This window comes from Beta vulgaris, chromosome 6 (assembly GCF_026745355.1).
Source record: "Beta vulgaris subsp. vulgaris cultivar EL10 chromosome 6, EL10.2, whole genome shotgun sequence".
Lineage (NCBI taxonomy): Eukaryota > Viridiplantae > Streptophyta > Magnoliopsida > Caryophyllales > Amaranthaceae > Beta > Beta vulgaris.
This window is the reverse complement of record NC_079207.1, coordinates 35,374,457-35,388,501: the sequence shown is the minus strand read 5'-3', so window position 1 is coordinate 35,388,501 and position 14,045 is coordinate 35,374,457. Positions and strand designations below refer to the sequence as shown.

At 36.0% G+C, this 14,045-nt stretch overlaps 1 protein-coding gene across 3 annotated transcripts; it reads left to right on the top strand.

Annotated features, from left to right (window-relative positions):
• Positions 1-4,426: 4,426 nt before the first annotated feature.
• Positions 4,427-13,432, top strand: LOC104908499 (hypothetical protein). Of its 3 annotated transcripts, none has more exons than XR_007275289.2 (12): positions 4,427-4,595; positions 4,700-4,798; positions 4,894-4,978; positions 5,497-5,566; positions 6,771-6,831; positions 7,010-7,063; positions 8,561-8,717; positions 8,812-8,908; positions 10,071-10,180; positions 11,468-11,574; positions 12,879-12,969; positions 13,075-13,110. XR_007275289.2 is itself a non-coding variant. In XM_010697615.4 (12 exons), the coding sequence occupies exons 1-12, from the start codon at positions 4,500-4,502 to the stop codon at positions 13,189-13,191; spliced, it is 1,164 nt and encodes a 387-aa protein (XP_010695917.2). In that variant the 5' UTR covers positions 4,432-4,499; the 3' UTR covers positions 13,192-13,432. The 3 variants fall into 3 exon arrangements, 2 of the variants coding, with proteins under 2 accessions (XP_010695917.2, XP_019102615.2); XM_010697615.4 differs by having other exon boundaries at positions 4,432-4,595; positions 12,859-12,969; positions 13,075-13,432; XM_019247070.3 differs by having other exon boundaries at positions 4,460-4,595; positions 4,704-4,798; positions 12,859-12,969; positions 13,075-13,432.
• The last annotated feature ends 613 nt before the right edge of the window (positions 13,433-14,045 follow it).

Below are 14,045 nucleotides of genomic sequence, written 5' to 3'. Positions count from 1 at the left end.
GTTGATAAGTTATACCTTTGAAAGGTAAGATTAATTGTTGGCTAGGTTCAACAATTAAGAAAAATTGGAATTAGAAGAAGTAATCTTGGAATGTAAGTTGTGTGATCGCTTATTAAATCCTAACATAAAAAGAGAAGTCCAGTTGTGAATGTTTGATTTGATATTTCTATGTTACTTGTGTGTCATAACAAGTAACAAATTGTAAATCACGTAAAGTGTAACTTGGATAGTAATAAATTTTAGACTGGTACACATCAGAAGTGGACAATAAGGAGTTTGAGTACATGGCAGTAGCCCATGGCTTTTTCTAGGAAATGAATTGATCATAGTTCCTATTTTTCAAAGGTTCCTCAATATCGCAGGTCATTCTGGAATACGGAGTCGTGCCCGTATTTCGTCTTCCTATGTAAAGGCAAGTTTAGATAAGACAACTAGGTCCAATAACTATTCCATTAAAGTAATAAAAAGATGATTAAAGTTTAGTTCAGTAGAAGTTATCTGCAGAATGTTATATTGTTATATTATTATTTATCCCTGCATATTATTTATTAGTATCATGTTAGAAATGTTTATGTAATGCTATGTAGTACTCAGCTTTGCTGATTACGTGCTTTGTTTGTGATTGTTGATCATGGCTTTGCCTTATTGATCCTGTGATGACCCATTTTGGTGAACAGATTCTTTAGAGCATTAACATCTACAGGTTTGGAGATGTTGCATCAATGGGATCTGGGAATGGAGAGCTTGTGTAACAAATTTTTATATCTATTACTTTAGTAGGAACATATTATATATATTAAGTTTGGTTTTGAAGTAGACATATAGTGTATTTGGTTTTAAGTACTTCTTTATTTATTATATTAATGTTTGTTTATGTTTTCTGTTGCAAAATTCTGAATAAGCCGATACGTCATTACACGGGCGATAATGCTTTGGTAACTCTCTATGTTTTATATTGAAAAGGTATTTTTGGAAAGAGAGAATTATCGGGGTGTTATATTAAATTAACTGCCGGTCATTTAAAGTCAATCAACTAATGATATGCATATAACAAATTATGTAAAATAAGGAACAATCACAACAACAAACATTACCCATTTACTATGCAGCTCCAAACGTTTGGAAATCACTTCGGCGCTCTCCTTCAACCTTCCACCAACACTAATATCATTAACCTACACAAGACATGGTATGCCTTATCAATCACCTATTACTCGCTTTCAACAATCACCAACCATCATCAATATTGAACTTTATAAACCCTATATATTTCTTCATCATCAACTTTCCTTTTGCCTCCAATTTTGACAGTACGATGTCCATCACCCTAAAAATAAGCATTTCATTTCAAGATCAATTTCATTTCAATCAAACATCTATTATAATTTACAGTTACTTTCTTCACATTTGATTCAACCAATTACTTCCTCTTCATCTTCTCGGCCTCTAGGACCCAACTCTAACTCAACATCAACCTATTCCAACCATCAATTCCTACTTACATCCCTCAATTAATCCTTCTAGTGTGACCCAAGTTTTACAAGTTATGACCTATTAAGAACAATATCAAGTCACTAAGGTCCGCTAAAAAGTTAAGATGCCCTAAAGTTGGGACCTATACATGTTAATTAATAGTTCAAACCCTTTAAAAATTATCACCCAAAGTTGAGACCTCTATTGTCAATTTTTCCGATCATTATTTTTAAGTTAATTTAAACAAACCTCCTCATACTCTGCCCAACCATGTCCCCTTCTTCGACATTTACCCTTTTTGCCTTCAATGTCATAACACCCATTTTAACATGAAAAACATATATTCTTAATTTCTAAACTCATGAGTTAATACTAAATATTGGACATGCAATTCCTATATATATACAAACAGAAAACCCCTGGCTTCACCATATATTTATTTTAAATTCTAAAAAATCTTAGAATTCCTTTCGACTACCCGTGGACCATAGTCGAGTTCTGGGAATCTTTCACCTGCTTCAATGGAATTCTATAATACCTTAGCTTCACTGTATCGTCTTCACCGTACGGTCTTTCACCTCCTTTAATACAACTAGCTCTCCAATGAAACTTAAAATTCACCTTCATTCTCTTTCTTCATGTATTTTCAGTTTCTTGCTGCACAACATTCAACATCTATTTCTGATAAGATGTTTTTCTCTCATTGTCTTGTCATAATTTACGTACAAAAACTTCTACATATTCAATATTTTATTCTTAGGAAAGAATATCAATGGTCTATTCCGAGATCCAAACGTTACAACTTCCAACCTATATGTTAAGAGACTTCCCAACCCTCCAATTAAACGGTAAAAGACTATCGTGCCCTTGCTAGATGTTTGCAAACATCTAGCAGTTAGATGTTTATCATTTCTTCTCTCCTTACTAATAAAAATTAATTCTGGTTTAAAATCATTAGGAAAATTTGATTATAATGATCCAACCTTTGGGTCGTTCTCTCAAAATAATCTCAACTTTTGATTATTTTTTGATAATCCAACATTTATCCCACTCCGCTCATTTTGCACCATGAGACCGGTAACCTGTTGGAATGGTAATTTTTTTTTTTCATTTTCTCCTTTAATCTCCATTTCTTTGTTTCTCCCTACCTCCCCTGCCTCACTAGTCACAAAGAACCACCCACCCACCCCCACCCCCACCCCCACCCCACCCTACCCTACCCTACCCTACTCACGATCCCACCCACCCACCCCTGCTCACGATCCTCACCCCACCCCACTCCCTACAAACCACCTCCCTTCTCCCCTGCGAACAACCCCTGCCCACCCCTACCCCTTTGTGAACAACCCATGCCCCACCCCCACCCCACCCCTTTGCGAACAATCCCTTCCCCACTGACACCCCCTGTAAACAATCCATTCCCATCCTCACCCCCTGTGAACAACCAATTTCGGCCTATTCGACCCAATTTGATTAAAAACTCATTAAATTGAAAACCTCAATTTGACTAAAACCTCAACCAAATTCAAAGCAAAACAAAATTGAGGGATTATCCGTAAGGGGTGATAAACCATCATCAATTCATCACCACCATCTAAAACCCATCAACAACACAAATTTGGAAGGGGCGTGGGAAGTTAATTTGCAAGGGATGGGGGTGGGGGAAGGAGTTGTTCAGAAGGGGATGGGGGATGTTCGCTGGGGGTGATATGAGGGCCTGAAGGTGGTGGAAAAGAGGAGATAGGGGGTGTGGAGTGGAAGGAGTGATAGTGATCGCAAAGAATGATGACGACATATTCTAGGGGATGGGGGATTGTTTGCAGGAGGGCGGGGCAGGGAGAGGGGGTGGTCCACGAGGTGAGGTTGTTCCCAGGGGGTGGAGGAGGAGGGGGTTCTTGGCAGGGGGTGGGGGGTTCATGGCAGAGGGTGGGGATTGTTGGTGAGGTATGTGAGGAAGGGGTAGAGAGTCATCAGAGAAGAAAAAGAGGAAAATGGTAAAAAAAAACAAAACAAAAAATATTTAATTAAATCACAACGAATTAGAACAAGACACATGTGCAATTAACCCAAAAAAAAATCTTCTGGTCATCAACCTGTTTCAACATGTAATAGTGCAAAATGAGCGGATTGGATAAAAGGTTGGATTATTAAAAAATAATCAAAAGATGTGAATATTATGAGTGAACGACCCAAATGTTGGATTATTAGAATCAATTTTCCCAAATATTTAAGCCTAATCGAAACCAAATAAAAATACCAATCCAATTGAATTTATATCTTAAGAAACTTAAATGAACCTGGTGCACACTAACTTAGTATATATGCATCGGGTTGGTAATTTATATTAAATTTATATAGTGAGTTTTATAAGCAAATAGTGAATTTATATGCAATATAATGGAGGATTTAATTTTAATGTTTTAACATGCAAGAAGATATAGGTTGTGTATATCATGAGTCGTGACACGTGCTTTAACATATAGAACGATGTAATTTATAACCTCAAGAACATACACTAAAGTCTTAACCACTAGACCAAATAATAATTAGTGTTATTGTCTTAAATTATAATATTAATAAATGAAAATTTTGCGTACCCGGGGCTTTGCCCGGGCCTAATAACTAGTTTATTACTTGATATAGCGAGTGTATGAATGATATAGTAAGTTTATGCATGATATATAGTGAGTGTCTGAATGATATAGTGAATTATTCATAAATGATATAATGGATTATTCAGAAATGATGTAGTTTCTACCTGATATAATGAGTTTTTTTCATAATATAGTGTGTTTTTAAATGATATATTGGTTTATTTAAAAATATGGTTGTTGAATAATTGAATGATATAATGAGTTTTTTCATGATATAATAAGTTTCTCAATGATATAGAAATGATATGTGTTTTTAGCCTGGTGCACATTAATCTTTAACATGAATCGGGTTCACGCAACTCGATTATAGTCCGAATACCATCAATGTCCGACGCCAATAATATAGCTTAAAGCTCGAAACACACAAAGACGATGACAGAAAGTTGTGATATGATGAAAACCTTGATAGAAGCCATCCATTCCACTCCCACCCAAGCTGTTCTCTACATCGCCGGCGGTGCATCGCATGTACTTTTCTCTCTCTTCTTTAGTTTTCCGTAGCATTCCGCATTATTATTTCTTTTTGATACTAACTTCGAAACTAACGCATCTTCTCAAAATGATAACTTAAGACAGTTGGATGGTTAACCTCCATTCCTGGAGCTTCTAACACTGTTCTCGAAGCTGTAATTCCTTACTCTAGAATGTCCATGATCCAATTATTGGGCAAGGTTTGATTTTTCCGTAATTGTTATATTATTTCATCTATATTCACTCCCTTGTTTTTTTTTTTTAGTGTTGATCGACTTGTTTTGTTTGGTTTCAGATACCATCCCAATTTGCAGATATGCGAACTGCGGAAGAATTGGCTCTTGTCGCGTATAATCGAGCCTTGAAAATATGTAAACCAGGTAATTTTTGTTATTCTATGTCGAACTTTTTGCTATTTAGGACCGTTCTATACTTTTTTTTTTGTTCAGATCATCAGGAAAAGTAGTATATCTGATAAAGAATGTAATACATTTGATCAATTAAGTAGTGGAGTATATGAGAACCAAACACATCATGATAATTTAACTATAATCATGTCATATGTTGGGTTTTATATATTACTTTTTTTTTTATAAATATACTATTATTTCTATGGAATATACCACCAAAAATTGTTCTGGACAGAAATGTTAGAACAGTTGTAATTTAGGCATTTCTCGTGTTAAGTATATATTTTGATTGGTTTATGTTATTGTTTATTCATATTATTGAATTTGATGAAATTGGGATACTATCGGGAAATGCAATTGATTTCACTTTGACTTAGTAATTACTATATGGCACCAGTCCGTTCACTTGTTTCGAAATTGTGGGTTGTCGTTACATAAATCATTTCGTATAGAAAGTGTTCTTTTTGGGTGTTTATTTCTGTGAATAGGTTGTCCGGTTCTTGGTGTGGGTTTCACTGGCTCTTTGGCAACGACACGACCGAAGCAGGGGGATCACAGGTACTATGCTTCTCTGTAAATGTTTGTGTAATATGATGTTGCTGATAGTGTATTTATGTGAGTTTGGTCAAGTGAGTTGGCTGGAGCTTTGTTCTTCTATTCCGCGGATGAGCTGCTATATTGACCTTAGGATTGCAGATAAATCTCTGCCTGTATCAAACCTAGATCAGTGCAGTTCAAGTTCTAGTCCTGTGGTTTCTGTTACCATCTAGATCTGTCCACATGTTTAATGTTCATTACGTAAAAAGGGAAAAATTGTGGAAGATTGTACTCGTGTTATCTCATACAGAAGCTTCTTTATATGCTTGATTACTGGTTAGACAAGACTTGAAATTTCTTTGCCTTTATGAAGATTGATAGTGATATCATGTGATAACATACTGGACTATTATATCTCAGCTTAGATGTCGTTGATATTTAAAATATGCTCAAGTCTGTGAGACGTACATGTTACCTGTGCATTGTTCTTCCTTCGAGTGGAATTCACTATTAAGGGCATTTTCAGCGCAAGCTTTTGAGATAACTTTTAGTGTTTTGACTGAATTAAGAAAAATAGGAGTGTTTGGTTAAGTAGTGGTTTGAGTAGCTTTTAGTGGTAGAAGTAGTGTTTTGGTAGTGTTGTCAAAAGCTATAATTTGTAGCTTTTGGAGTAGTGTTTAGTGGTCTATGAACTTTATATTAAAGTTTATTTGAGTTTTTGACTAGTTATTTGTAAACAACTACTTTGACAACTTGTTTTACTGAACATCAACATGTATACAACTATTTTGACATCTAACAGCTATAAGCTAAACACCAACCACTATCAGCTACCATCACAGCTAACAACTACTCTCACACCTAAAAGCTACCACCACAACTACCGTTGCTGAACACGCCCTAAGTCTGTTTTTTGGGGATTATGTTTGCTATATTGCTTAGCCTGCTTGATTATCCTCTGTCGATTTTTTTTCCTGGAGTTCCTTGCTCGATGAATACTGTAACCTTTTTCAAAATGGAGTTCGCTTTTTAGATTATAACAAAGTTATTATTAATTGTTTTCCAGCGATAAGCTGCAAGTATATGCCAAGTCACTCAAAATATTTGATGAATTTGAGTTTATGCTTACATCGTGGATAAATTCAAAATGCTTGCAAGATAAAGCATGGCCTTCTTGATCGCAATGCCATTTTTTAGTAAATTATTTTTCCTTGTTGTCTGCAAGGTTTCATATGTGCACCAGAACATCCAACCGACTTTCGCTTTCTACTGTCACCTTGTCGAAGGTATAGACTTGCCTTTAAGTTTATCAGGTGCAGCAGTAAAATTTTTACAAAGATCATTTTAGTGATTTCTAATTTCCTCTAAAAGTAGCATGCTTAATGAGGCTTTCCTGATTCAATTTAATCAAATTTAGCTTCCCCTAAGTTAGATTGCTGACAAACTTCTTTCCAATTTCTTCAGGGACTTCGCACTCGAGAAGACGAGGAAATTATTTCAAGTCAGTTTTTGCTCAAGGTACTGGCTAAGTTTTGAATAAGTGATGCTTTTTTCCTTTTCAACAGGAACACAGTACATTTCTTTCTTGAGATTCTTGAGCATCAAGAATGTTCTTGAATTTGGTGTCCCTAATCGATTTTTCTTGTAATTGTGTTTTAGTCTATTCTTGGGTAATGACATCCATTTGGTGTGCTTACAACTTACAAGAGTACTTGCCTCTTTATTTAACTTTTGTAGTTTTGGTAAATGAGATGGCTTATTGGGTTATTGTTGTCGTGTACATTTCTAGTCTAAAAGATCTAATGCTCCTAATGGTTGAGGGCAGCATGTAGTTTAAATCGGCCTGCCCTCATTAGATTCTCAACTTGCTGAACTGGTCATTCCCAGGTGATTAGAGACAGTTAAGCATCGCTTTGTATGGAGCCAATCAGCCATTATAAAATATAAAGGCAGTTATGGGCCTAAGAGGCTGATATAACTTATATGACAATGATGTGGCTTCAACTGTGACTTGTTTTGTGCTGGGAAGCTCGGACTCGGTCACCACCCCCGCCGCACCGGTGTCGACACGACACGACACGGGTGCGGACACGAAATCCGGGTCGGACCTTTGGGGGAGAAAGTGGACTCGGCACTTTAGGGTTTCAATAACTTGGGTTGAAAATTTTTGGGGGCTACCAATGCTTTTGCTGAGAGAAAAGAGAGAAGAGAGAGGAAAGAGAAGAGAGAGGAGAGAGAAGAGAGAGAAGAGAGGAGAGAGAAATCAGAAAAAATGCGTGACTTTTGCTCTTTGGAAATTGTCAAGACTTTAATGCTTTAATGGTTGAAGCTTTCCATACTTTAATATTTTTTTCTCTGTTTTTGTTGTCTATTCTTTAATGATGCAAGCTGTTAACTGTCATAGCTGTTAAACGTATTTTTTTTCTCTTTCTTGTTATGTGATTTGTAGGATATACAATGTATTTAATACTTTATGCTTTTTTTAAGAAATTAATTACTAAAAAATAATTATAAAAAACTAAAAATATATTTCAGATACAAATAATTAATTCAATATTATTTCACTGGTTGTCGTGTCCCCGAGTCCATATTCAAAATTTGGACCCTTAACAAACGAGTCCGCGAGTCCTTAAGTTTAGAATTTCCCGTGTCCGACCCTTGGACCCGTACCCGAGTCCGACACCCGTACCCGAGTCCGAGCATCCTAGGTTTTGTGAAGTGGTGATAAAGTAAGTTTATGTGACGGATAATTGCTATGTCAATTGTGTTTCCATAACAAAATTAGTATTTTTGGTGCACTTGCATGCCATTGTTTGTCTACTTTTCAGAACACTACTAGGAAGCTTTGTTATTGGAAAACCTAAATGTAACCGTATAAATTTTGTAGGCTTTCTTTTTTCTTTATTTTTTTAAAAGGAGTTTTGACTAGTTTTAAAATTGCTGTTCATTTAAGCTTCTTTATCTCATTAACCTCTTACATTATTTTCTGGCATTGACATCTTGGTTTGCCGATAGGCAATTGCTTCTGCAAGCAAAGCTCCTGCAGACTTCACTACAGAGTTGAATGAATTTGATGTGTGTACTGAAACTGAAAGTTTGTTCAAGGAAGATGAGGAGTTGGAGCAGCTTTTGAGTGGGAAAATATGTTTCAAGGTTTATAATTTTACAAGTGGTAAGTTGCATCTCATTAAATCAGGTGCATTATGTACAGATCTTGCAAATATAAATCTTCTCTGTTCATAGAAATTTATATGTGATCATTTCAGAGAGACAGGCTTTGAGTGCAGAAAGAAAGATAGTACTTCCTGGCTCATTCAATCCTCTACATGAAGGTCATCTCCAGCTCATGGATGTCGCGAGCAGGTAGGCATCGACGAGCTTATGTGTGGATGTTCGGTACCTACATAATTGCCTTTTCTCTTTTTACATCCATTTTGTGGGGCATCAAGTCAATTTCTTAGTTGTTTCCTTCTATTCTATTGTGTTGGAGAATAAGGAAATACTTATGAACTTGAATGAAACCACCATAGAGGATACGGACTTCTCAGGCAGAATTCTTTGCGTAATGTGGTAGATGTTCATTGTTAGGTGATCAATTTGGTGAATTGTCCACTTTCTTGATTAAAGTGGATTTTGCATATTCTGCGTGCAATTTACAAATGTTGTGGATTTTATTCCAAATGTCATGCAATCCAAATGGCCAATGTCTTTATCGCTTTGTGGATTCATTATGATCCATTAATTTGATTAGGGTCTGATCCATAACGAGGAATATCAACGAGTTCCATATTTTTGGGTGGTGGTCAAGATTGCATCAGTTAAAAAGATTTATGAGGAATTAAATTAGATATGAAGTTAGATTATGAAATACCAATAAGAATCTCATAAACCAAGAACTAGGCTTGAAGATTTAAGCACAAATTAAAGAACTTCGGAGCCAAGGATATGAACCTGAATCAGTGATTTAAGAGCTAAGCTTCAGTAATCTAACACGAAGTAAGATTGATGTAAACAAAAATAATAATCTCTTATCAATATTTCATATCAAAAGCTATCTGATTTGAAGATCAAAATCTAAAAAGTTAATACATAGGAAAGGTTTACACTTTACTTTACCCAAGACAAGAGAGAAATCTCTATTGTTCGTGTAATCATCATCAAAGTATGGAGATGGTACTCCTTACATCCTATTTATAGAAAGGCTCATGCAACCCTAAACCATTTATAAGAAGACCATTACATTAGGCTATATTGGAGCCCAATAGTCACTATGGTTGAGACTGAAATTCAAACTAAGCCTGTTTGATGTTCAATGCTCTAGCATCAGGTTGGTTGGAAATGGGATTCTTCTAAAATTTTAGCAAACATAATGGAAAACTGCCAGCAGCAAATTATTCCTAGTATGTTTGGGTGTTATGAAGGTTATCTATTTTAGTAAACTATCTGCAAGGTTCTTTGATGATTAAGTATTTATGCATTTCATTTTAAAGGTATTTCTTACTATATTTTTTTGGTACTCATGCAGCCTTTTGGGTGATGGATATCCTTGCTTTGAGCTTTCTGCAGTCAATGCTGATAAACCACCACTAACAGTATCTCAGATCAAGGAGCGTGTTAAGCAATTTGAGATGGCCGGTGAGTCAACTGATGGTCTTTTTTTGTTACACTTTTTTCTGGTTTGATTATTCCATTTATGCACAATTTATTGTAGTTACTAATAGGAGTTTTTGATGTCCAAGAATCTGTAATATTGTTTGACAAAACTTCTCGAGTCAGTATAATGGGAATAATTATTCCTGGAAAGGAGAGAGTACTTTCATGAAAAGTGCAACAATCATTTGTGTCTATTGTTTGTTTCTTTGTGATGCCTTTACTTGTTATGTAAAGGACCTGTTGGGTATCATTGGCAGTCTTTTGGTTTTGGTTTAGTCATAATCTTTGTGAAAAATGATACAAAATATTTTACCTACTTTTTGTACTTAAGAAATAATTCTTTTTAGTTTTCCAAGAAAAACTGAAAAGTCAAAAGTAGCAACACTGACAAAAACGAAGTCTGAATTTTTCACCAAAAAAGAAAACTGAAAAGTCAAGTTACAGGCGAGTGATTGCCTTGCTGCATGCTTAGCAATATATGTCTCATCAATTTTTTAGACAAGCTTGGTGTTCAGTGGATATACCTGTTCTCAGACATTTTTAGTGATTGGTAGTTCTAGCTGGAAAGTCTTGCTGCAACATAAACAAGAATCTGCTGTTCATGAACAGCTATTGATGTAAGCATTCTCTATACACTAACTTAGGTTATAACCTATTCAAAGTGTTTGACAGTGCAAGTTTGGTGCATGACCATTCTAACATTGGAATTCCAGAGTTTTTGGGCTTTAACATTCATGTGCATAGAAGCTGAAAACGATTCTAAAAAGGGAGACAATCTCTGTAGTTTGGACTCTCAACTGATGCAGAAAATGGAGTTCAAAATACAGGTGAGAATCGTTAGATTTTTGGGGAAGTGATTGGTGTGCAGTAAACATTTCTGTATCTTAGCTTCGCGAGCCTTAGAAGCCAGAGCCTTAATAACCTATGAGTCCAGTAGCAGAATGTAGATCCACTGATCCGGTCTGAAAACCAGCTCTTCATGAAATACAAGGGCTGAGATTTCAAATACGTTTATACTATTGTTTGAACCTTTTTTGTCCACTCCTCTCTTTCTTAGATTGTATGAATTAAGCTTCATTTTCGTGAAAATGCAGAACCTTAACATGGGAAGGGGAGAGAAACGGGGGGGGGGGTGGGGGGGGGGAGGGGATGGGATTAATATCGCAATGTTTGATTTACTATTTTGCATTTTCTTAATGCTTGTAAGATGTGTGGTTGTTGGTGTATTTAATAGTTATAATTGATGCTGATGGGTGATTATGCTGACAGGTAAAACGATAATAGTATCAAACCAGCCTTATTTCTATAAAAAGGCAGAACTTTTCCCAGGGAGTGCTTTTGTTGTTGGCGCGGATACTGTGGTCAGGCTTATTGATGTATGATATCTTGCTATACATATTACATATAAACATATAAATCATTTTTATGTGTGTGTCACCGTTCTCATCCTCTGTTTGATATATAAGCTTCAGTTCCTTTTGTGTGATGCATACCTATATACCTATCTATTCCAAATTCCCAATGAGGGTGCTTATATCTGGAATTCAACATCCCATGTGTTGAGTGACAACAATGTTAATATTCCTAAAACCAACATTATTATCAGAACCAGCAAATAACACATTCTAAAAGCACCAAAGTATTCTCGTATTTTAAGCAGTCTGCAATATATTGTATACCTAAAATTAAGCTCATTAGCTGTGTCTTGAGACTTAGTTGCATGATAAAATTTAACTATTTCCTTCCTGTGAAGATGTATTTGTGGAATATGCCTTTTTATCTAATGTTGAACAAGTTTCTGTTAGGGAACAATTGATATACCTTCTTCTCATATCAAGATGCAACATATGCTTTTTGGCTGTGCTACATGCTATGCTACTCAGGCTTGGCGACAAGTGTTGAACACAGATACATTGTTTAGCTGTGTAGATGTCAGATTCACGCAGAACTTGCATGTTCTTAGGTCAAATTGAAGTGTCAGGTGTCCATAACCAGGTCGGAGTTTGGAATATCCAAGTATCCGACATCGGTACTTGCTATAAAATACTCTGAGCAACATTGGTTGCATGTATATTACATAACCATAGGGCCATAGCTGCATGACATGCTATGTGCAGCAATGTGTAACAGATACTTTGTTTAGTATGGGGTCACCACAAACCTTTCCAGGTACACTAGTTGAATTTAAGATGGGACAATTGCTGGACACAATTTGGTTTTCTATCTTCCTATTATTCTGGTTGCTACTTCGGACATATGCTACTTATTAGTCTGGCGAAATTAGTCATAAAACTTTGTGTGTTTCTTATATAATGGCGAGGTAGCAGAAGGCTTGTCACTTAAGGGGGGAAGATTGCATGCGTTCGATCCCCTTACCTTGTGTGGGAGCCTCTTTAGAAGTGTTGGGAACTCATTGATGTTAATGCTTTTTATGTTGCCAATTGAGCAAGATGTCCTCTTTTTCATGCATGCACTAGTCTGTAGCTGTTTGATACCTGTGTCTCAAATCTTGCACAGCCACTACCTAGTCTTCAGTATTCTGACAAAGCTACTTTTATACTAGTTACGGCTTTGTATGTGTTTTTCTACTTAGGACTTTATATCACTTTTAAAGATACCTCTTTGCAGGCCCTTGGCTTAATTTATTTCTAATCTCACAGCCAAAGTACTATGATGGAAGTTATGACAGGATGATAGACGTACTTTGTCAATGCAAGAGTACTGGGTGCATATTCATCGTTGGTGGCCGAAATGTGGATGGTGTTTTCAAGGTATTTGATTATTCTGATGCAGGATGTATGTTTTACCGTCTTTCATATTGTAATCTCTAATTACAAACTGTAACATCCGAATTCTGTGGCATAATGTATCGGCAGGTTCTTGAAGATATCAATGTTCCTGATGTACTCAAAGACATGTTCATCCCAATACCATCAGATAAGTTCCGGATGGACATATCTTCAACAGAGCTTAGGAGAAGACTCAGAGCTTAGGTAAACAGAATAATGTTAGAGTCGTGGACGATTGGCATTTGTACATGATGTAGATAAATTTGGATTTCCAAAGCGAAAATTTCCCATCATATAGGGATCTAGTTGTACACTAAATTTTCTTAAGACGAACACAACATAAATCAGTCTGCACCCTCTTTGTTTTTGGAACATTAAGGCTGTGTTAGGTCTAATGTAAAACACTTTGAACTATATATTATTTTCAGCGGAACGTATATTTGAAGGAATATAAGGATGCAAATGAGGGGAGACACCTGGTATTGATCATGACGACGGTATGTTGGTATCTCGTACAACTATAGTGATACCAATCCCTTGCCAATTGGTCTCATATTTTCTTTCTTTCAAGTAATACCATTTTAGTATCAACCTATCTCATAAGTATCAAATTATTAACTATAGATAGATGACAATAACAATTCTTGAATTAAACATGTAGCGAAATTGAAGTGCTTGAAAAGGAAATCCTTTTCCACCAACACTGTTCTAAAGGTTTATTCTCACAGTTCACAAACTAAAATGGATTGGAATAAAAAAAGCTTGTTTTCTAGGAACAAGTCTTTAGGACACCAACGGTAAAGGACTTTGGTGGTTTCCCAACACCCACTAGGAGGAAAATTTGAAGATTGTTAAACATCATGCTAAAATTTCTTAAAACCATCGCTGGTTCACTTTTCATTTATTATTTTATCCCTTTCCTTTTTTCCACCATCCGTCACTTCCCGCCACCACCTGCCACTACCTTCCATATTGCGTGCATTGTGCTCCCGAGAGCACAATGAGAACCGTGCTCCCATAATACAAAATAAACATTACGAATACAAAAAAACGAACAT

Coding starts and splice junctions, on each gene's coding strand:
- LOC104908499 (XM_010697615.4), top strand. CDS start 4,500: ATGACAGAAAGTTGTGATATGATGAAAACCTTGATAGAAGCCATCCAT. Junction 4,596..4,699: donor TCGCCGGCGGTGCATCGCAT/GTACTTTTCTCT, acceptor TGATAACTTAAG/ACAGTTGGATGGTTAACCTC. Junction 8,909..10,070: donor CTCATGGATGTCGCGAGCAG/GTAGGCATCGAC, acceptor GTACTCATGCAG/CCTTTTGGGTGATGGATATC.